Genomic DNA, 21,367 nt, shown 5'->3' on the forward strand with positions numbered 1-21,367 from the left:
TTTCAGATGACAGGACTTCCCTTTTCATCTGGGACTCTTCTAGAATGAAACCACACGGTACTGAGGAGGGTCAGGAGTCCCGTAGATCCTAGATCTCACCCCTTAATACCTTGTGTTCTTGAAACCTAGGTGAGGTTATTACCCACTTTGTCTTCATATTTTACCCATAAGGCTTTGATGGTTGAGCTTTTCTCCCCCACCCCGGCACTTTTTTTGGGCCCTATTATAACAAAGATTTTCCTCTTAACATGATTTAGGAAGATTTTATTTTTTTGGATGTTGTCAGAAATTACAGCAATATATTCATAAATACCTAATTACTACATTCAACAAATAATATTACAATACAATTAATTCAAACAAGTACACTTAGAACAGGTTTAATTTCACAGCATCTAAACTGCCCCCAGAGTGACCGAGGCATTCCTCCTCCCTCTCATGTACTGGTTTTACTGTTCTACGTTAAGCACAGGGTACATACAAAGTAACACAACCAATTAGCATGGTCTTCCTCAGGTCAAGGCAGAGGTAAGAGTTTCACTTAAGCGCTGGACCAGAAAGTTGGGATGAACAGGCTACTGCAAGTAGTGAGGAAGTCAGTAACTGGTTTCCTTGAAGGAGTGCAGGGATGACTGCTAAGTGGCTAATATACACCTAAGAGTAACAGAATCAGCTTGTGCTGACCATCTCCATCTTGTGGTGGATCCTTGGAATTTTCTACTTAAAAACGGGTCAGAGGGAAAAGGGGGTTATCTGATTTTTGAGATTTGCCAGCATTATGGAGCTGTTTGAGGAAAATACCATTCCACGTACGAACTTGAGATTTCTTGTGTTGTAATTCTCGGCTGCTGAAAGTGTGGGCTCCTTTTAATATTCTTGGAGTTTAAGGATATAATCTATGAGAATGTTAATGCCAATTAAGTGTTTAGCCTATATTCTTTCCATAGGAGAAACTGTTAAGTCTTACCTTGGTCACTTATCTGAGATAATGGATTAAGATCCTATTTTATGTCCGTTTGGCTCTAATTACGCGAAAACATTTCCAAATGATGAGGTTATATAGTGCCAAGTTTTAGGGAGAGCTCTGGTTTGTTTCTATTGATCTGATTAAATGTGGAACCATCTGACCTTGGCTTTGGGAGAGCACCCTCACAAGTTGAGTGAAATCCCCTTCAGGACAGATGGCAGCCCTCTCTTCCAGGTGCGGAAGGAAGACACAAGGTCGTGAAAGACAGGTCTTCATGCAAATACTGACAGAAGTTGCATAACCCATTCTAGAGCAAATGTGGTGTACTTCTGAACGTCATCTTTTAAACTCGTGAACTAGCTGAACAAAAAGCTTCAGAAATTATGTATCTATTAAATTTTAAGCCCAAACTGAAGAGACTTAGGTGCTACTGGGCTGTTTCTGAATCATCTGAAGCTTACCAGATGGGAAAAACCATTCAAGCACTAGGTCTTAATGGTACACTTTTGTTTTCTAAAGATGCTTTCTTACCTTTTTCTGAGTTTCTTCATGCTGCCTTACTGGTTTATATTCTGATTGTCTTATTACAGATAGGTGAGAGTGTGGGGAGGCAGAGTGACAGAAGCAGGAAGGCAGGGGCAAGGTGGTGGTTTCAAGCAGAAGGGACAGGAGCAGTTCTTCTAGCTCAGGGACACAGCTTGTACCCCTGGTCAGAGACCTCTCCCGTATGGCTGCATCCCTTTACCCCACGACCTCCTCCCATTACAGAAAACCCCTACAAGGGACTCCCCTGGGCTGGTGAAGGGCTGGGCTGTGCTTCCTGTTTCCTCTGGCCATTGCCAAGCTGATCAGCAGGGGCATCCAGCCCTTTCCTGTGATGGTGGGGGACAGGGAGTGAGGTGCAAAGATGTAACTCTTAAGCTTGCTGTTTCAGACTGGAAGTAGCAAGCCGACTTTAGAGACATTCAGTAATAGTTTTCCCTGACTGTTGGCAGTAGAGCTCCCTCTGAACACCTGTCCCCACTTGTGGAACATGTTGATCTCTCGATGTCTTTGCAGGGGAGGAGGCCCACAGAACAGGCCTTCGTTCTCTTCAAGTCGTTTTTGCGGAGAGGAAGGCGCTTGTTGACTGCTGCTAATACTGGCGGCACTTTTTGTCTGAGTTTGCTAATAACTGGAAGATTCTTGGCAGACATACAAAGCAAACGGTGTGGGAACAGATAAAGCAACGCAGTGCCATCTGCCAGCAAGCTGTTCTGCACAGCTAAGGTCTGGGGCGGAGGGTGCGGCCACTGATCGCAGTGAGTAGCCTTCCTGAAGGTCAGCCAGCCCTTCCCCTGACCCGGGGTGAAGGGGACAGTGGCCATCAAGACTCTCGCCTCCACCCCCACCCCCGACAGACCAACCACTGGCTGCTGTGGCCTCTGGTTTAGGCCCATTCGGCAAGAGATTATCTGCTTGATCTAGATTAGACACTGCCTGAATAAGCAGTAACTGGGACGAGAAGGAAACACTCTTTGCACTGAGATGGCATTCCTAGTTTCTAGCCGCTCCTGTGCTCTTAACAGTAAGTTCCCGAGAGGAGGAGGAGTTCAGCTCAGACATTGTTTACCCTACTTTTAGGCTTTTACAAAGCTTTGCATCTAAATAAAGCTTCTAAAGTTTCTACTTTGCACCTGTTCTCAGACTGCTGTAAGACACCTTCGAATCCTATCACAGAACTCGCTCACTTCCTGACCGGTTCTTTCAACAGAGCTGCGTGCACACGCAGGTGCACACACGGCAGCTGCTTGTTCCCGCCTGGGGACGAGGCCCTCCTCAATAGCAACTGGTTCTGTTTGCCGTCCAGAGCCAGGGGGAGGGGACAGGAGGAGGTAAGAAGGAACACATGGCTTTCTACATCACTTTCTGGTACAACTCGAAAATGAAGTGATCTCATAGGCGCCAGTGGTAAGCTCTTTTACTTTTCAATTTTTAAAAACACTTCAATATTTTAATGTCCTGACCAGCAGCAGTACAAACACTAAAAGCAAGTTTTTTTGCCCAGAAAAACAAAAGCAAAAAAACAAACAAAACCCCCAAACAGGAAAACAAACAAACAAAAATCCCCCCAAACCACATATTAAAAATGGCAGGCTTTTTATAACAATAATTAAAGTAATAAAAACATACAAAACTTTGTTTTTTAATATATATACACAGTACAAGGCTGAAGCACCTTTGACTTTTCTCTCAAAATTTACGTTTGTATGAAAACAGCCCGCCGCAGTAACAATCGGTGGGTGTGAACGTATGTAGACACACAGCTCTGTACATTTCCCCCCACGGAGTAATAAAAAGGTACCTTCAGTTTGTTGATGCGCTTTAGAGAAGAGCTTTTCCAGGGAAAAGCCTTTGGGTGAGGCTTCAGTACTGTTGCTTTGTGTGCTCCTAGGACCTGTTGCTTCGAAAATTTTGCAGAAAAGTAACAAACAAATAAGCCCTTTACCGGAAATGCACCCCACCTTCTTCCAGCTGAAGCAGGTCTCAGTCCTGGGGAGGAGCGAGGCCGACCCAACGCTGCAGCGAGAGCAGACTGGGTTCTCAGGACGTGCTAACACGGCCACACCAGGAACAGAACACGCTCGGTCTGATCCAGTCTTATGCACCCAGGGGCCATAAATGATCAAGTTTTAGTGTTGGTAAGGGAGCCTTCACTTTCAGATTCGAAAATAATGACCGGGGGAAGAATAAAACCACCTTTAAAAAGAACTATGGGCGTCCTACATCGGTTGCTCACTGAATGACAAAGGTGATTCAGCTGCATTGAAGTCAAGGCGAGTTCATTCGTTCTTCAAAGCCTGGAATCCTTTGCTTCATGCATGGCACATTCTCTTTTTGTTTTGTTTTAAGCTTCAAACCTCCCAGTGAAAAATATTAAATATTCAAGGTAATAAAATAGATAATATTTCTATACTATAGGTTCGGCCTAGTGCAAGGGAAACCGTCACCTAGGATATCCCTTAAAGTAACCTCTAGGCCAATGCATTGCAGGCAACGCAAGGCACTTCCTTAAGTGATCCAGTTCTGCCTGGAGTCGCTCCCTCTCTGAAACAATCTTCTGTTTCTGGCTCCTCAACTCCTGGAGAGAGAGATTCAGGTAAAACATTCATTTTGTAGTAGGGAAATGGGTGTGATGCATGAATGCTCTGGGGGCCATGAGGAAAGGCACACCTTCTGGGCTCTCCCGGCTCAGGATTCTGACCGTGGGCGCTGGATGAACCAGTTCAAGCTGTGCCCAAAGCCTTAGGTTCTCACAAGGACCTGCTCACTCCCATAGAACCAGGGTACACTGCTGGCTCAACATCAGCCCTAAGATTTTAAAAAATTAGCCCATAAAACTGCTGCTGCTCTGGAGTTGCCAAGATCTGCGGCCCCAGGGCCCCATGCGCCAAGAGGAAGCCAGGGAGGGGGTGATACCAGCGCAGCTGACCGAACAGTGGGACCCGGCTCCAGGAGGAGGAGGGGCCGCTGTCCTAGGAGCTTTGCTACTCCTCTAAGCTCCTTCTCCATTCAGCAAATCGTCGGGGGAGATGGATACAGGTACTAACTCGCCCAGAGGGAGATTAAATTAACATCTCGCTTCCAGGATCAATATTCTGTAAATTCACAGTAACCCCCCCCCCCCAATTATAAGTTGTAGCTTCATAAAAGGGCATTACTCCTCAAAACTCAACTGTATGGGTAGTGAAAGGTTAAACAAAGCATGGGGTGTTTTAAGACCACCCCCACCCAGCTGCTGTTTGTTCTCTTTCCGTGGGTGGCACGGAGACTCACCGCCATGCTGTGGGAGAGCTGCTCGGCTGTGAGGCTGAGGCTGTAGTGCTGGGCCTCCAGCCGTCTGCACTGCGTCTGCAGGACCTGCCGCTCCAGGTTTTGCTCTGAAAAGATACGCGACGTTGGTATGTTTTCTGTACCCAGGGGCCATGGGCCTGGTCAGGGCTGCCCTCCTCAGGCAGCCAGAGCGCTCCTTGGCCCACAGCGCCCAGCCCTGTGCATTACACAGGGAAATCCAGCCCCGTGGCATACAGACAGAGGACCTAGCATCAAAAGGCTATTTAAGACATACACCTTAGGAAGTCATTAAGGGCAAATTTACGGTCTTAAAATGCATTTTTCAAAAGAAAAGATAAAAAATTTTAAGACTTAGGTATGAAAGCTTATAATAAGCTGCTAAAAAAAAAAAAAAAAAGCCAGAGTAAACTTGAACTTTGAAAGTGTAATATCTCTGCCTTTCCAAAAGATCTTGGGCCTGGTTTTAATAGGAGTGACTTCAAACTTTCAAGGATAAATCTCTGCTTTCTGTGAAGTGTTTCAAGAATGAAAGCCAGGCTGGGCTGAAGCCTTAGTGCTTTTCCTGTGTCGGCTGTGGAAACCTATGCAGAAAAAGGGGTCAGCAACTGCAAGTAGTGTGGAATGCTGAGCCCCCTACCTGGAGGGCACTTGTCCTGGAGAGTCCCGCAGTCCTCGGAACGGGAAGTAAACTTTTTTGTAGTTTAACAAAAGGAATGAAAGCCAGGACAGGCTAGCTGACTGAAGTACAGAGGCAGAACAACTGCGACAGCAAAACGCAGGGCAGTAAAAGCCGTCTCCTACCGGAAGTGCTAACAAGCTCAGCCAGCAACAGCAGAGAACACCAAAGGCACAAACACGAAGGCTGTCCCCTCCATGGACCTACGCGCCACGTGAACGCGGACGGTCCTCTGCCATCAACACGGCAGCCAATGAGAACCTTTATTTCTTCCCAGTGCTCTGTTCAATAGCCCAGAGGTCCTCGGCATGGCAGCAGGACAAAAAGTAAAAACTCAGCAGAACTAAATTTGATTGACAGAAGGTCTGACCATCTACGATCATGTAAGGAATAAAGGGAAACAAAAACTAAAAAATCCATGATAACCGAACTAACACCTAAAACTCAAAGTAATAAAAGGATGCTGCTTACGGCAAAAAAAAAAAAAGGGGGAGGAGGGAGTAAATGGTTTAATGCAATTTAATACCATAATCCTAGAGGTAATAGCACTGCTATCAAAAATACTAATTCTCCCCAAGTCTGTAAATTCAGTGCAACTGCAAATTCTAAGAATTTTTTGGGACAAACAAGGTGGTCCTAAAATCCATGGGGGGACCCCCAAGGGCCCAGAGAAGTGCAGCAGATGCAAGCATGCTCCTCAGCAGAGAGCGGCCAAGCCAGTGCACCCACTGCGCGGCCCAGAGACAGGCTCCACAGCTCGCCCCGGGCGTGGCGGAGGGGCCCAGACAGCACCCCACACACCGCCAGGGTAACTGGCTATTCGCTGAGGGGGAGGGGGCGGAGGGGGGGATGAAAATCTACCTTAAGCCATGCACAGAAATGAATTCTAGGCCTAACGAAAGCAGGGCCTGATGAATTTTAGAAGAAAATGGACAGAATCGTGTCCTCAGGGCAGTGAAGGATTCCCAACAAGGCACCAAAAAACAAACCCAGATAAGATGGACACATTTCACTCCGTGAAAAAATGCTCTATACTGGTTCTGGATACATATGTATTCACCTGGAAACACCGTGTAAGGAGTGAGCAGTTCAAAACAGGATTCCTCGTAGGGGAGAAAGCCAAGTGCGGGAGCACATGGGCCGCTTGTGGTTACACAGGCATTCCTTTTGTGAGTGTTTTAAAATGTATTCTCAAAGGATTTGCAGTGATTAGGACATTCCATAATCAAATGTAAGAGGATTCCCAGTCCATGCTCAGAATGAAAACTCCTCTGAATGTTAAGGCACGAGTCAGGGAGCGGTAGCCCCCCTCCCGACACCTCAACGATGGTCAGGGGCTGGGGCGGGAGGCCAACAGTGGGCGCCCAGCTCACCACCTGCCCTTCCAGACGGGGCAGGGGCCCCCTGCACTGAAGTCAACACACTGCAGCCTCCCCGCCTGCAAGCCAGATGCCTCTCGAGGAAACGGAGGAGCAGAGAAATGAGCCAGTATGCAACAAGCACAAGGACAGCACTCAGGCCTTGTGACCCCCCCCACCCACACCCCCTCACCCCAAAGCACTAGGCCAGGGCGGGAGAGGCGTGCGGTGGCTCGTGAGGGCTCGCCTCCCTGCGCCAAGCGCGAGCCCGGGAGGGTGACAGGGCCGGTGAGGGAACTGCCAGCAGCCTTGAGGCACTGGAAGGGGAGGCAGCCTCTGGCAGTGACAAGGCCTCACTATCTGGGGCTCAGCTAAGTTCATAAACCTTCTGTTTTCAGGCCCCTTGTGTGTAGCCACAGTCAGAACTGATGGACTACTGAGACGCGCGATGGAAGACAGCAAGCACAGAGAGCATGTCCCAGGCTTGGCTGTCAACACTGAGTGATGGCAGGCACTGGAACTTAAGTTCCTCCAGTGACAGTGGCCTCCAGTCTGTAAACTGGGGCACCTGCAGAAGCCTGAAGAACAGTTCTTGAAATAGGCAGAGTAGCAGAGGAAAATTACCTAGCTGTGCCCCAGGAATGCGGAGTGTCAGTGCCACCACTCAGAGTCCCCGGGGTTGGCAGGGAGATCCCACACGGATGGGATGAGGGAGCTGCTTTTACTTTCTTTCCCATCGCCCTCGGCCCCCTCCCCACCTCACTGTACCTTCTATATGTTCCTGGTAAGCTTCAAAGATTGCCTCAATCCCTTGCCACTTGCGCCTGGGGGGTTCGTCCTCATCCTCCTCTCCGTCTTCCTCGTCCTCCTCTGAGTCCTGGTCCATCTCCTGCGTGAGGGGGCCCTTCCTCCCAGGGGGGGCCTCCTGCTGCCCGTTGTGCTGGGGCAGAGGGAGCCGGCTGGAGGACTGTAGCTCGGGAATGTTGTAGTGGATGGACGTGTCAACTTTGTGGTTCTGCTCTGCAGACAGCACGGCTACGTTCCCTGCGGGGAAAGAACAGGCTCGTCACAGGCCTGCAGGAGCGTGTGTGACTGCAGGTCTGCTGACTAAAGGCAGTATGGAGAGACCTATGCCCTTCAGAGGTCAAACATGGCACCCAAGGGCTCTACAAAAAGGAAGGGCTTCTAACTCAACTCAGAGAGCCGTAATGACCATAGCAGCCCTGGATGTAGTCCACTCAGTCCTAACGGGTGTGCGGTCTCAGCCACGCCGATCCCAGAGCGTCAGCGTCCTGTTGTAGGAAATGGTGCTTGAGCCTGGTCTGCAGCTGGCCCTCTGGATACCAGTCCCCACTCTCTCAGAAAGTGCATGTCCCGTGGTCCCCAGGCATACCCCGTTAGCTGTTGCTCGGACCTCTTTAGACAAGGTTGGCGCCGCCCTGTGGCATGTCCTAACAGGTACACACGGCCTCTGCTACGGCCTGGGACGTGCGCAGGCGATGCACCTGTAGGGCTCAGACCGGCAGGAGACGCGTGGCCTTAAAATCCCGAGGAAGGGGTGCTAGGGTGGCACAGCTGGTGGGGCGTCCGACTCCTGAATTCTGTTCAGGTTGGAATCTCTGGGCCCCTGGGATGGAGCCCTGTGTGAGGCTCTGTGCTGCGCAGAGAGCCTGCTTCGGATTCTTGCACGTGCGCTAAAATAAATGAATCTTAAAAAAATCTTAAGGAAACAGTTGAGTGTAATGTCAGGAAAGGGTTGATGTAAAACAAGGCAGGAAAAACATGTCCTAGATCCACAGAAGAGCCTCTGTGAGGTGTGTCTGGGAGGCCATGGGGTATTTAACCCAGGCATCTTGTCAAAAGTATTTTCTCCTTGAAAAACAAGATTCGTTCAAGTAAATTCATGACAAACACCCAGTCAAGAATTCCTCCAGATTTTCATTGCGAAAACCACCACCCTTTGCTTTTTGGTATCTTTCTGTCTCTGTTGATGGCGGCGTTAACTTACCTAGGAGATGTTAACACAGTGTCAGAGTTGTGCGTCTACAGAATGCTTATTTACCCACATTCCTCTTTTATAGTTTGTAGTAATAAACATGTTTGGCCTAATAACCTAATTTCCTTCTTCTGGCTATTAGAGCATACAAAAATTTTATACTCAGTAGTTACTTAACCATTGGGGATTTTCCCTCCAGTCAGTTTCAACCTTTGATTCAGTGAGAATGAGCTGTAGTGACTCCTGTTCTCTCCTACCTTCGGGGACTCCCACCGAAATGTCCAAGGGGAGTGGATCCGGGGGCTCGAGTGTTATACAAAGTGCTCTCTGAGGTTACTGGAACAAACACCTGCTGGTTATCAAAGAGCAGGGAGATTCCCAGGTGAGTGTGTACGGGAATGCTGGAAAATCCATAAGCTACAGAAGGAACAGAGCCTCTCTGTGCCTGAGAGACCCCTCACCTGGCTCTACAAAAAGGAAGGGCTTCTAACTCAACTCAGAGGACGTTGCTCGCTAACTCTCCTTGAAGTGTGGTCAGTAGACCAGGGGCACCATCATCACCTGGGCACCTGTTAGCAATGGAGACCTCTTGGCCCCGTCTCAGGTGCCTTGTGCACACTGAAGTTTAAGGGGCAAGCCCCTGGCTGCAGCTGAGTGCTCCAGGCTCCTCTCGTGACATGGGAGCAGGACAGGGACAGGCAGCCTCTTTACCTTTATGCTTCTGCAGGGCCTTCTGGGTGGACTGCAGCACAGACTCGTGGAACTGATGTGCAAACTCCTCCGCCATGAAGGGCTCCCACGGCTTGCTCTTCCCGTTGATGCTGTGGGACAGTGGCACGGGAATGTCCTTGGGCGCAGGGCCCCGGATGTAATGAAGCATGCTTAGGCTCTTCTTGCCCCCGGGGGCCTCACTCAGCCTGGCCTTCTCGCTGCCGGCAGGAGCTGGCTCCTGGACCCGCGACAGCTCCTGCGGCCGGAGCTGCTCCAGTCTCCCAGGCTCCATGGCGTTTGCAACGTCAGACAAGGAAGCGGCAACACCCACAGGCTTCTCCGTATCCAGAGAGGCTTGCTGCGTGGCTGGTTCTTTTAGAGACAGAAAGCGAGGAAAATGTTAAGAGCGGCAAGTGAACAGGCGGACCCTGACCTCTAGAGCTCACGTTTAATAAAGACCTAGTGCAAAGGACGAAGACTCAGGGGGCCGTTTAATTAAACGTCAGTGAGCGCGTGTGGTCAGAAGGTGGGGCTGTGTTCAGCAGCAAGTCCATCCTTGAAAGGCGCCCCAGAAAGGCATCTGGGAAGAAAGAGAATCTGAAGGAAGAAGCAAGTTGCTTCAGATCACCCAAAAGGTAGATGTTACGTGGCCCAACCCGGTAAGAAAGACCATGTTAGGATTTGAGAACAGGGCCGGACCATAAAGATTTCCTGCTCCACTCAGCAGCGCAGCAAGGTTTAACCGAAGCCATGAGAGAGAGAGAGAGAGAGAGAGGAGGTGTGAAAGTAGGTGTCGGAGAGGCCTGCAGGGCAGAACAAGCAAGACGGTGACACGGGAGAAGAGTGCCAGCTCGGGGCCAGCAGGAGCAGCAGAGCTGAAGCAGCAAAGGTGCCGGGATCCGGGGCACGGGGCTTCCGAGGCCTGGCTGGACTGTGACTACACTGACCCACCACAGACAGCCCTGCAGAAGCCAGGACCGTCCCCATCGGCTCGCAGCCCTGACTTCCCACTCTCCTGCTCTGTCCCGAGGACAGCCTTCCCAACCATGCAGGGAGCTTCTGAGAGAGAGAGATGGAGAGAAACACACTCTGTTTCCAGGAAGAAAGATTCATGACGAAGAAGACCTTGAGGGGTCGCCTCTGACCTCGGGCAGCCCTCGGGACAGTCCCAGGCGGCGGCAGAGGAAGGGGCTGTCCTTCCCGCCCTGGGCCTTACCGCTCAGGGAGACAGCAGGACTGTCCCTCGGAGAGTTCCTGAGTGGGTCTGCCACTGCTGCGGACAGGGCCTTCTGCTTCATGGCATGGAGCATTTCAACAAGTTTCTCTTTGTCTATGAGAAAAGCAGCCTGAGATTAACAACACCGTTGCGTCACTGCTGAGCGGGAAGGGGAGCAGGCTGCTAGCCCAGGCTGTGACTGGCAGGTGCAAGTCCTTTAAACCAACAACAACAAAGCAAGCACCAAAGGGACAGGCTGTGTTTAAAGGAAGACATCTTCATTTTAGTTATTAATTAATTATTTAAAAGATTTTATTTATTTATTTGCGAGAGAGAGAATGAGAGACAGCATGAGAGGGAGAAGCAGACTCCCCGCCGAGCAGGGAGCCCGATGCGGGACTCGATCCTAGGACTCCAGGATCGTGACCTGAGCCGAAGGCAGTCGCTTAGCCAACTGAGCCACCCAGGCGCCTGAAATCTTCATTTTAGAGTGAGCCGAGATTCTGCTTAGCTTTTACTACAGAGCGTTCTGGATGCAGTCCAAAAATAACTATGTGTGTACAGCAAAATAACGGGTTCCTATGATCTTCGGAGGTGACTGCCAACGCCGTATTCTTATTTAAAAGACTCAGACACACAAAAGGTCCCAACACAAAGAAGCAACCCCAGAAGATCCACACATCCTCCTCCCCTACAGCTCCTGGTATGTGAGCCCAAGTCCCAGGATGGTTGCCATCTACCGAAACGGGACCAGAGCCCCGTGATGCCTACTGCGGCGAGTCCCTGTTGCGGTGGCACTTGTTACTGACACGAAGTGCTTATGTTATTGGTGGCGTCCTCTAGGAATTAGGAATTAAGTCAGGCAAAAAGATGCTTGTTACAGACTGTAGTTGTTCCCAGGGATTGGTGCTGGTGATCAATACGTCACTGCCTCAGAGTGCACGGCTTCCACTTTACTGGTTAAAGGCAAAAAGCAAACGGCCACGCCCCACTAATGAAGTAAGTGGAAGCAAGTACGTGACCAGTAAGCACTTCTGCTTTCATCTGGACTCCTTCCAGAGAGAAGGGACCACCTAGGTGTCAGCAAGTTGGACTTGGAAGTGTGCAAATGAGCACCTGGACAGGCCAAGTTCTCACCTGAACTCACATCCTGGCACTAAGCGAGCGTGGGGAGCAGACCCAAGAAGGGGAAACCAGAATGCGGTTAGAGCGCACCACTCCTTCTGCACTATGGACTCCAGCCCAAGGAGGCGGCCCCAGCATGGCCCCGGTGGCCGGACGGACCTGGGAGCACCTTCCAGAGCAAGCTGTCCCATCACGGCATCTGCTGGCTCTGCCCGGCCGCCACGGGCCACCCCGAGCCTCCTGCCATGGGAACACGAAGCGCCGTGGGCCATGCCGGCCCCCACCAAGAGGAAAGAGCCGCTACTGCGGGAAGGTGCGATGCGACCGTGCACCCAGGGGCCGTCCCACTCGCCGGGAAGTCTGACAAGTGACAGAGCAGCCGACAAAAGTGGGCTTTACACACAGAACAAAGGCCACTGATGCGACAAGAGAAATGTGCTCTAAGGAGGGGAATTTGCGTTTGGGGTGGAGGGAAACTGGATGCCCAGAGACACGGGGGTAGGCCCGTGAGAGCACAGTGGCTGCCGCCTCGGGGGCCAGAGGAAGTTGAGAGCGCCCCAGGATGAAGTGGTTCCAGATGCCACCAGGCGCCCATGGCCCCTGCTTGTCCAGAAGCTCATGGCCACAGTGACCCCACCCCGTGGGGCCCGCACCAGGCCTCACCTTTCCTCTTCTCGGCACTGATGTGAGTCAGGTTGAAGATGGTCAGGAACTTCTTCTTCTCTTCGAAGTTGGGGCTGTTGTTCATCTCGTCGGGACTGTAGCGGGTGGACAGTGCCAGTCTCGGTGAAGGCGTCTGCCGCTTGTTCTGAACCGTCGGGGGCGACGGGCTTCTCTCCCTCAGCATCCGCCGCCGCTTCCTCCGCTTCTGGGTCAGCAATTCCTCCTTCTGCTGTTGGGTGGTCAAGCCAAAAAGTTGCAAAAACTCTAGCTTCTAGATTGGGAAAGAAAACAAATGAGTTTGAAACCACTGGCGGTGGCGTGCTTCCACTGTCCCAGGGGCCCCTCCTGGGGTCCGTGCAGCCCTTGGGCCGCGGCCCACTCTGCGCGGGGCCGCAGAGGGGTAGGGCCGTGACAGTGAGTGCATCCAGACACCCGCAGTCTGTGGGCATGGAGGAGCGCAGGGAGTCCCAGCAAGTGCGGGGCTGCCCGGGACAGCGGGAGGGAAGCCAAGAAGCAGGCTCTGAGGGGGCACCGGAAGCCCAGCCTGCGGGCCCACACAGTGGGGACCAGATTCCAGATACCTCGGAGGAAGTGTCCAGCTTGAGAGGCGGCTGCTCGGCCACGCAGCGGAGGTGGGCCCTGACCTCCTCCTCGTCGCTCTCATCGTAGGAGTCATCCACGTCGTAGAAGTACCCTGGGGGCAAGAACGGGTTCATCGGGCTGGGCAAGGAGCCTTGTCCGCCAGCGGATGCTGCATACACGGGGCCCCTCTGTGTCGTGTACAGACGCACCTGGGAGACCAAGCCCTGCCGACCGCTCTGAGCACCCCAAAACCCAGATTCCTTTTATCCCAGGTGGTAATGTGCATTAACCCCCAGTCCTAGGATTTTAGCACTTTATAGGCATGGCAACTGGGGCTGGGGGTGGAAGAGGCAGGAGGCAGACGCCAGGCTTCCTCTGGACCCCAAGCGACCAGGCTAAGGTAGTGTGAACGGACAGTGCTCTCTCTGCAGGGAATCACTCAGCCCGCAGGCCTGGGGCTGTGTCCATGGCAACCCAAGGCTTTGTGTGCATATCCACTCCCCCCTACTGTGGCCATCTGGGTCCACTACCCAGGAAGGGACAGGCACACTCAGGGCCCTTCCTAAGATGCAGAGAACTGTAGACCGCCTGCACCAAGGGCACCAGGGTATCCCCTCATCCTCCCTCACAAGGCAAGCGGAGGAGAAAAATACTTGTCAGGCCCGAAATCTAGCCTAGAACCACCACCTGGGAAGACCTGGCCTTGGCCCCAGCTTCTGGCTAAGAGGCTGAGTTCAACAGGAGAAAAGAAACTGGTCTGGAGTAGCCCCTGACCCCTCCTGGTCAGACAGGGTGTGCAGGTGGGGGACAGCCAAGGGCACCCTGGGCCTGCTGGCTGACACCCCCCCACCCCCACCGCAGGAGCAGGAAGGAAAGGGGGCCAGACCTCCTGCCCTTGCCCCACTCCCACCTGGGCCTGCCGCCCCTAGGAGGAGCCCCCACCGGGCCCAGGCCTGTCCTCTCAACAGCCTCCTCCCTTGTTATACTGCACCATTAATATTTAAAACCGTGTTATAAGCCTCTGTTCATCACTTATTAATTGTGTGTGTCTGTGGAACCATCCTTCCAGAAAGCTTTGATTTGGCTTTTTGGGCCAATTTTCATTGTAGCAGGATCGGCAGGGACCCCAGGTCTGTCTCCCCAGTGGAGGTGTCAGATAGCGACACGGAGGCCAGCGACCTTGCTCCCTGAGCTGCGAAAAGCCCATGGCAGGAAGCAGGAGTGGGAGGAGGGCTGGCTCCACTGCCCCCACAGTCCCAGGAAGCCTCCGGGGAGACCGCACCTTTCTCCTGGGCCTCGCGCCGCCTGCGCTCCTCCAGGTCCAGCTTGCTGACCAGCCTCCGCCGCTGCTGCAGGAACTCATCGTAGATGTAGGCGGGGTCCGGGCCCCGTGGGGCTGCGGGCCGGTACGGGGAGCCTGGCTTCAGGGGCCCGGTGAGCTCCCCAAAGGGGGCAGGCTGGGCGAGGGAGGCCCGCTGCTGGCCCAGGATGGTCTGGGTGGATTTTTCCAGCTCAGCCAGAAAGGGCCCGGGCCCGTGAGGAAAGGCCTGGTGCTCCAGGCTCGCTGCCTCTCTTGGGGGTGGCTGGTACTTGTCCAGGGGGGTGGCCTCTCGCTTCCGGGGCCCCTCTTCCACCTTCTCCGGGCAGTAGACCCGTTCCACCTTCACCAGTGGGACGGCCGCCTGGCGGCTGGGCTCAAACGGAGTGGGGTGGCTGTGCAGAGGGTGGCTCTCAGGGGCCCGCCGTGTCTCCAGGCTGCTGTCCATCAGGGACACCGGGTTCCAGAGGCCCGTGGGCACAGAATGGTGCTGGGGCTTGGGCGAGATGAGCGGCGGGGGCCCGCCGAAGTGCTGTGGGGCGTCTCGGCCGCCCAGCTCTGGACGGTTTGGTCCTGGCCTAGGGAAAGAGCAGAGCAGGCCATCAGTCACGTAGCAGCCCCGCCCGCTGCCCACCCAGGAACTCCCCGGAGAGCAGAGCTGGAGGGGCACCAGGGCTGCTGCCCGGGGACTCCCATCTCCCCTGCACAGAGCTGGAGGCAGGTAGGTGTAGACTTTTGGGAGGACACAGAAGCTCAAAGGTGGACGCTGCTTGCTGAGGACAGAGACAGTCTCAGGCCAGACCCACCTGTGCTCCTGTTTCTCACCCATGACCTGGCAATAGCTCCTTACGTTCTACCACTTCCTGAATCCCTGTGAACTCTGCGTAAGGACGGACCTGCACCTTTGTCTTCCACAGGAAGTCCCACTGAAGAGAGAATAAAGACAAGTCCCCGACGGCAAAGGTGTGGCCTTGTCACTGGCACCCCTCCGCATGTGCCAAGCAGTGGGCAGATGCAGAGGGCAGGCCAGCCTTCGAAGGGGCCACTCTCCTCTCTGCCAGGTGTCTTCCCAGCCCAGTGGGGCAGGGCAGACCTGCTTCCAGGGTGACCCCCACAGTTAGGGTGGGTCTGTGCTGGTGCCAAACCCCAGCGGTCCCCATCAGAACGGCAGCCTGGGCGGCTCAGTCGGTTAAGCATCTGCCTATGGCTCAGGTCATTGATCTCGGAGTCCCGGGATCGAGCCTCACGTCGGGCTCTCTGCTCAGCGGGGAGTCTGCTTCTCCCTCTCCCTGTGTGCTCTCCCTCTCTCAGATAAATAAATAAAATCTTAAAAAAAAAAAAAAAAGGCAACAACCCCACGTGGCCCCAAAGCAGCAGCTACACCCCAAGAGTCTCCACGGAGCCAAGCCACTTGCTGGAGCATGGCGCCCCCACACTCAGGCAGGGCGGGAACTAGAGGGAACCTTCTATCAGGTAAGACGCTTCGCCTCTACCGCAGCAGGCTTCCAGGGCTCTCCCCACCTGAGGGGGGCTGCGGACACTGAACCATAGCCACCGAGTTACTCCCAAATGCAGGCTGGGAGAAAACCCCCCAGTGCCGCTGTACCTCTGATCCGCAGAGTACAAAAGGGGGCCATTCCAAGAAGCCACGTGTCCTTCAACAGTCAAGGAATAACACCCATCAGCAGGCGAAATACGTCCTGCGCCGGAGCTAAGCACCGACTGGTTTTCTAGCCGGGGACCCAAGGGCCCGTCAGATGTCCGGTTCGTGCTGCTGTGAGGCCGAGTGTGCTGCCAGCCACTGCGGGGGCCACGGGGGCCACGGGGGCCGGGAGAGGGCAGCTGGGGGCCCGCACGAGGCTGCTAGTCCCTGAGACAGAGGCTGCCCCTGCTGGGGACAGTGGTGCTGGGACCCTTGGGCCTTGGGCAAAGGCACACTCCCGTGGGAGTGAGAATACCCAGGCTTCATCAGGAGGCGCCAACGGGTGCTGGCTGCCCTCCCAGTGCCCGGGGCGGGGAGGGAGACGAGCGGAGAGCAGCTCACAGAAGCAGCGGAATGGTCTGCAGACGGCGGCCCTCCCTGCGGCCGTGGCAGGCAGTGCAGGCCGCCGGCTGGGGCAGGGCACCTCACCCCAGATCAGCCAAGCCAATCCCCGCGGCTGCCCTACCCAGCAGCAGACGCCACGGCTGGGCTGCGGAACAGGCCAGCAGCACCCAGGCCCCGTCGGCCAAGAGCTGAAGGTAAGAGAGGGAAGGAGCACACGGACCTCGAAAAAGCCTCCGACCCAGACGGCATCCCCGACGTTAAGAGCTGGAGAGACACTCCCAAGTCCTCCCACCGGCCTGCCTTGTGCACAACTGGGGAAACTGAGGTCAGCATCCCCTGTCCCTGAGACGTGGCCAGGCTCTGTGCCAGCTCTGGCTGATGAGCCCTGGAAGGCTGGATGCTGGGGAAGGGGACTCTACTAGGCGACAGCCAGACCAACAGGTGGGAGTGGGGAGGCCTGAGGGCAGCTGTAAGTGGAGGAAGGGGCCCAACAACGGGCACAAAGGACTCCCGGGGGATCCCAGAATGGGGCTGGGAAACGAGTATTATTTATTGCAGTAACAATAAACTTAATTTCTTATTTAAACAAAAATTAAATACAGTCCCCTTTTTCATTAAAAAACGTTTGGGCTCGAAAGCAGGGACAGACAGAACGGGTGTAATGATCAATGAAAGCTTCTCTCGCCCCCTCCAGGCGCCACGACCGTCCCCACGGGGACACAGCCAGGCTGCGTGGGAAGGCCCTGGCTCTGGCCGGCGCCTGTCCCCAAGTGATGGGACATCACTCTGAGTGCCTCTTTTCCCGGCCTGGAGCCTCTGCTTCCTCGCAGGCCAAATAGGTCGGGGTGGGGGGCGCGCGGTAGCAAGGGAAAGCACTCAGGAGGCAGGGCAAACGGCAGGCACTCCATAAATGCTGGCTGGCCACGAGCAAATCCAAGCGTGAAGACCAGCCCCCGGGGTTCCCCGGCACCCCCGGCCCCGCCGAGCCCCACCTGGCGCTCTCCGGCCTGTGCTCCGCCTCCGTGGGCACCGGGGGCCGGCCCATGTCCAGGTGCTGCTCCAGCACCTGCTGCCGGAACTCCGACACCTGGGACTGCCGGTCCTCCTTCTCCTGCCGCAGCCGCCGCTGCCGCGCCAGCCACTTTTCCTCCTCGTTGGTGCGCTGGATCAGCAGGGCTGTGGTGGCGCTGCTGCCCGGCAGCGGGAAGATGCTGTGGTTGGAGAGGAGGCTGGGCACGGCGTGGTGGGCGGCGGGCGCGGGGTGCAAGGGGTGCTGCCCGGGCTTCGGGACCTGCAGGCCCGCCTCCTTCAGCTTCTCTGTTGGCGGGGGGGGGGGAGAGGCTGTCACAGTAGCATCTCCGCACCGGGGGCCCAGCCCACGCCTGCCCCCAGGGCCCCTACGGATGCTTTCAGGGAGCACGGCCTCCGGGGACGCTGGGTGGCCGGTGGGCACGGCTCCCGATCGGACCCGCCGGGGTGCGGCAGCTCTGGGCTCGCGCGGGCTGGCGAGAGTAGACCGAGCCCTCCAGAATCACGCGAGCCCATTGTACGAGCCGTTGTTAACTCTGATTACATAAGCTCGCGATAAAACAAAATACGTTCGGGCGCCTGGGTGGCTCAGTCGGTTAAGCGACTGCCTTCGGCTCAGGTCATGATCCTGGAGTCCCGGGATCGAGTCCCGCATCGGGCTCCCTGCTCGGCAGGGAGCCTGCTTCTCCCTCTGACCCTCCCCCCTCTCATGCTCTATCTCATTCTCTCTCTCAAATAAATAAATAAAATCTTAAAAAAAAATAAAAATTAAAAAAAAACCAAAATACGTTCAAGACGAAGGTCATCCCTCCCTTCCTGATGCTTTCACGGCAGGTCACTACGGTGCGCGGCAGCCTCGACGGGACCCACGTCTCTTGTATCGGGGGCCACCGGGCACCTCCCCCAGCTCCCGCCTGGCTCCGCGACCTCACGTCTGCAGCCTGAAACGGGCCCGCGGTACCTGCGCGCGTCGGGGTCAGCTGCTCCGAGGGCTTGGCCCGCTCCTCGGCGGCGTGGCTCCGCAGTCCGTGCAGCTCGGCCACGGGCAGGAAGGCCGGCTCCAGCGCCTTGGCCGCCAGCAGGTCCTTCTCGCGGGCCCGCTGCTCCCGCTGGCGCTCCAGCTCCCGCTCGCGCTCCTTCTCCCGCTCGCGCTCCAGCTCCTTCTCCCGCTCGCGCTCCTTCTCCCGCTCGCGCTCGCGCTCCTTCTCCCGCTCGCGGTCTGCTTCCCGCTCCCGCTCGCGCCTCAGCTCCTCATCCAGCTGCAGCCTGCGGGCCGGGCCACGGGGGTGGGGGGGTGACGGCGCTGCGCTGGCGGGGGGGCCCGGCACAGGCCCCTGGCACCGCGACGGCAGACCCGCAGGCTCACCCGGAGACCCCAAGGCCCCGGGCCGAAAGCCGCACCCCGACTCCCTGAGCCGCACCACACGCTCCCGCCAGGAGGCCCGCGGCGACGGAGCTCGACCGAGACCAAGCTCGAAGCCGAGCACCGGCGCCCCCCTCTGGCAGGTGAGCAGCCCGAGCACACGAGGCCTAGCCCGGCCGCCCGGCCCAGCACAGGGCTTACCTCTCAGCGCTGAGGCTGGACATCCGCTCCGAGTGCAGCGCGGCCAGGGACGAGTGGGAGAGCTCGGGGGGGTAGCGGACCCCGGAGAGGTGCAGATGCATAGCGGACGGGTGCAGCGGGGGCAGGGAGCCGGGGGTGGGGATGGGGTAGAAGGGGGACCGCAGGGCTGACAGGCAGTAGGAGTCCTCCATCCTGCGCGGAGAAGACGGGGCGCCGCGAGAACCCGAGTTAAAGAAAACAAAGCCCAGGCCCATCCGAAGGTGTCCTCCAGCCAGGGCCGAGCGGCCGGGAGCCTCCCCAAAGGCCGTGCGGGTAGAGGCCACGGCCGGCCCCAGAGCCCGGCCGGGACCCTTCCAGGCCTGACCCGCAGGCCTCCTGTGAGCAGCAACCCGCGCTCTACGCACGCGTCGGGCTGGGATTTGGGAGGCTCCCGCACAGAGCACGGACGTGGGACACACTTCCCCTGGGGCTGCTCGGTTACGCAGAACAGGCAGTCCGTGGGGGAGGGGCAGCACGGACGACGGGGGGACTCCCACCAGGGGCAAACCCCTAATGGCGGCCTCGGAAGCCTGGGGCTGCTCTGAGACACGGAGCCTGGCCCCAGGACGTGAGGGTGACTCAGCGAGGGGCCTCACCTGAAGGCCGGGTGGGGGAAGGGGTGCGGGGCCAGGTAGCTGGGGTGGTAGTAGGCGGCGGCGGCGGCGGCGGGGTCCAGGCCGAGGGGGGGCAGGGAGGACATGCGGAGGTCCTCGGTGGTGTGGTAGGGCCGGAAGCTCCTCAGGTAGTCCTCGGTCACGGTGCTCGGGGGCACCACGTGGTGCACGGGCCGCTGGAGGCTGCGGGTGGGGCCGGACGAGGGAAGGACAGCGGTGAGCAGAGTTCCTGCTCCAGGCTGAGCAACGGGTCACCCCCCCCCCGCACAGCCCCCCCGCTCCCACCTCTGCCAGAACGCAGGGTTCTCCAGGGACAGTCCTGGCCCCCACGAACGGGGGCGCAGGCGGGGTGGGAGAGCCAGCCGTCACGGCAGCGTGGAGATGGAGAGCAGGCACAGACGGGGCCGCGGGCCCGGGGCTCAGCCACCATCTGGCGGCTCTCCGCCTCAGGGGGTGCAGACCCACGGCCGGGCACCACCGCCAGAGCCTCCGGGATCCAGACCCCAAGCACACGTGCCCCCCCCCCGCAAACTTACTTGAGTGGTGGGAAGCGCGAGTCCTGCACCACAGAGCTGGGGGAGATGCCGAAAGGGTAGGGGGTGCTGAGCAGGTGGGAGGGGATGGCCGGGCCCCCCGCCTTCTCCTGGGGCAGCGGGGGCTCCACGATGAGGCGCTCCCGACCACCGCTGCCGCCCCGAGAGCCAGCGTCCTGCTGGAGGGCAGAGAGCACCGGGTCAGGACCGGGGTGGGGGCTGGGGCCTCCTCCAGACTCAGAGAGGCTCGCGTCTGGTGCGCTTTCCTTAACCGTTTCTACCCCATCCTGCGGGGCACGCAGGGGGCATGCAGGGGGCAGCCCCCCCTCCGGGAGGACACGGCTTCTCACGGCAGGAGGGCTGGACTGAAACCCATCTCATTGCTGGGGCCACAAAACCAAGGGCCCGTGAGGGGACAGGGTACAGAGCAGGGGCCCCCACCTCGCACCAACACCCAAGCCCTCCCCACGTGCCCTTCGCACAGGGCCCTACCAGCTCCAAACCGAACTCAGGGGGTTGGATGGTGCTGTTCCAGCACCCGCGGGAAGTGAGCTCCGCTCCGCAGCAGGGAGCAACAGAGCCAGCCGGGGCCCCCCGCCTGCGGATCACCAGGCACGCACCGGCGACCCCCAGGGGCTGAAGCATCAGCTGCGCCGACAGCTGCCAGGGCGCATCACAGATCCCTCGGCCCCCTGGTGCCCACAGAGTTGCAGGCGAGAAGCTGGCGCTGCCCCCGGGCAGAAGGCGCCAGTCTAACCCCGCTGCCGACCCCCTGGGGTGCTCCTGGCACCAGCCACAGCAGGCGGCTGGGGTACCCCGACGGGCCGGACCTGTCTGTGGACACCTTCGCATACTCTGGTGGTGGGTGGGGGCCCCGCCGACCCTGGGAGACCAGAGAAGAGGCCTGCTCAAGGCAGGGAGGCGGAGGAGGAGCCCCGACCGAGACCGAGGGCAGAGGCCGCCACGGCTGGCCACACGGAGGGCCCGGAGGAGTGTCTGCCCCGGGAACACACACCACCCACAGCCGCGACCCCTCTGGTCATTCACGTGGCTAAAGGGAGCTGAACAGCAAGACCCCGAGCGCGTCAGTAGCAG

At 56.8% G+C, this 21,367-nt stretch overlaps 1 protein-coding gene across 5 annotated transcripts in view; it reads right to left on the reverse strand.

Moving 5' to 3' along the window:
• Nucleotides 1-247: 247 nt before the first annotated feature.
• The window catches only part of GSE1 (Gse1 coiled-coil protein), a 398,855-nt gene continuing 377,735 nt past the window's right edge, over nt 248-21,367 (reverse strand). For 2 of the 5 annotated variants that reach the window (XM_035024658.1, XM_035024653.1), the window contains 13 exons: nt 20,276-20,451; nt 19,722-19,922; nt 19,087-19,278; nt 18,484-18,788; nt 17,486-17,810; nt 14,411-15,024; nt 13,128-13,240; nt 12,547-12,817; nt 10,759-10,872; nt 9,543-9,914; nt 7,604-7,879; nt 4,784-4,887; nt 248-4,088 (listed from right to left, as the gene is read on the reverse strand). In XM_035024658.1, coding sequence (XP_034880549.1) covers nt 3,954-4,088; nt 4,784-4,887; nt 7,604-7,879; nt 9,543-9,914; nt 10,759-10,872; nt 12,547-12,817; nt 13,128-13,240; nt 14,411-15,024; nt 17,486-17,810; nt 18,484-18,788; nt 19,087-19,278; nt 19,722-19,922; nt 20,276-20,451 — 3,198 coding nt within the window. In that variant the 3' untranslated portion in view covers nt 248-3,953. The remainder of the gene's footprint in view (nt 4,089-4,783; nt 4,888-7,603; nt 7,880-9,542; nt 9,915-10,758; nt 10,873-12,546; nt 12,818-13,127; nt 13,241-14,410; nt 15,025-17,485; nt 17,811-18,483; nt 18,789-19,086; nt 19,279-19,721; nt 19,923-20,275; nt 20,452-21,367) is intronic. The other 3 variants (XM_035024655.1, XM_035024654.1, XM_035024657.1) reach the window with 3 other exon arrangements.

The sequence above is a fragment of the Mirounga leonina genome, unplaced genomic scaffold (assembly GCF_011800145.1).
Source record: "Mirounga leonina isolate KUSES-001 unplaced genomic scaffold, KU_Mleo_1.0 Mir_180, whole genome shotgun sequence".
NCBI classification, from domain to species: Eukaryota; Metazoa; Chordata; class Mammalia; order Carnivora; family Phocidae; genus Mirounga; species Mirounga leonina.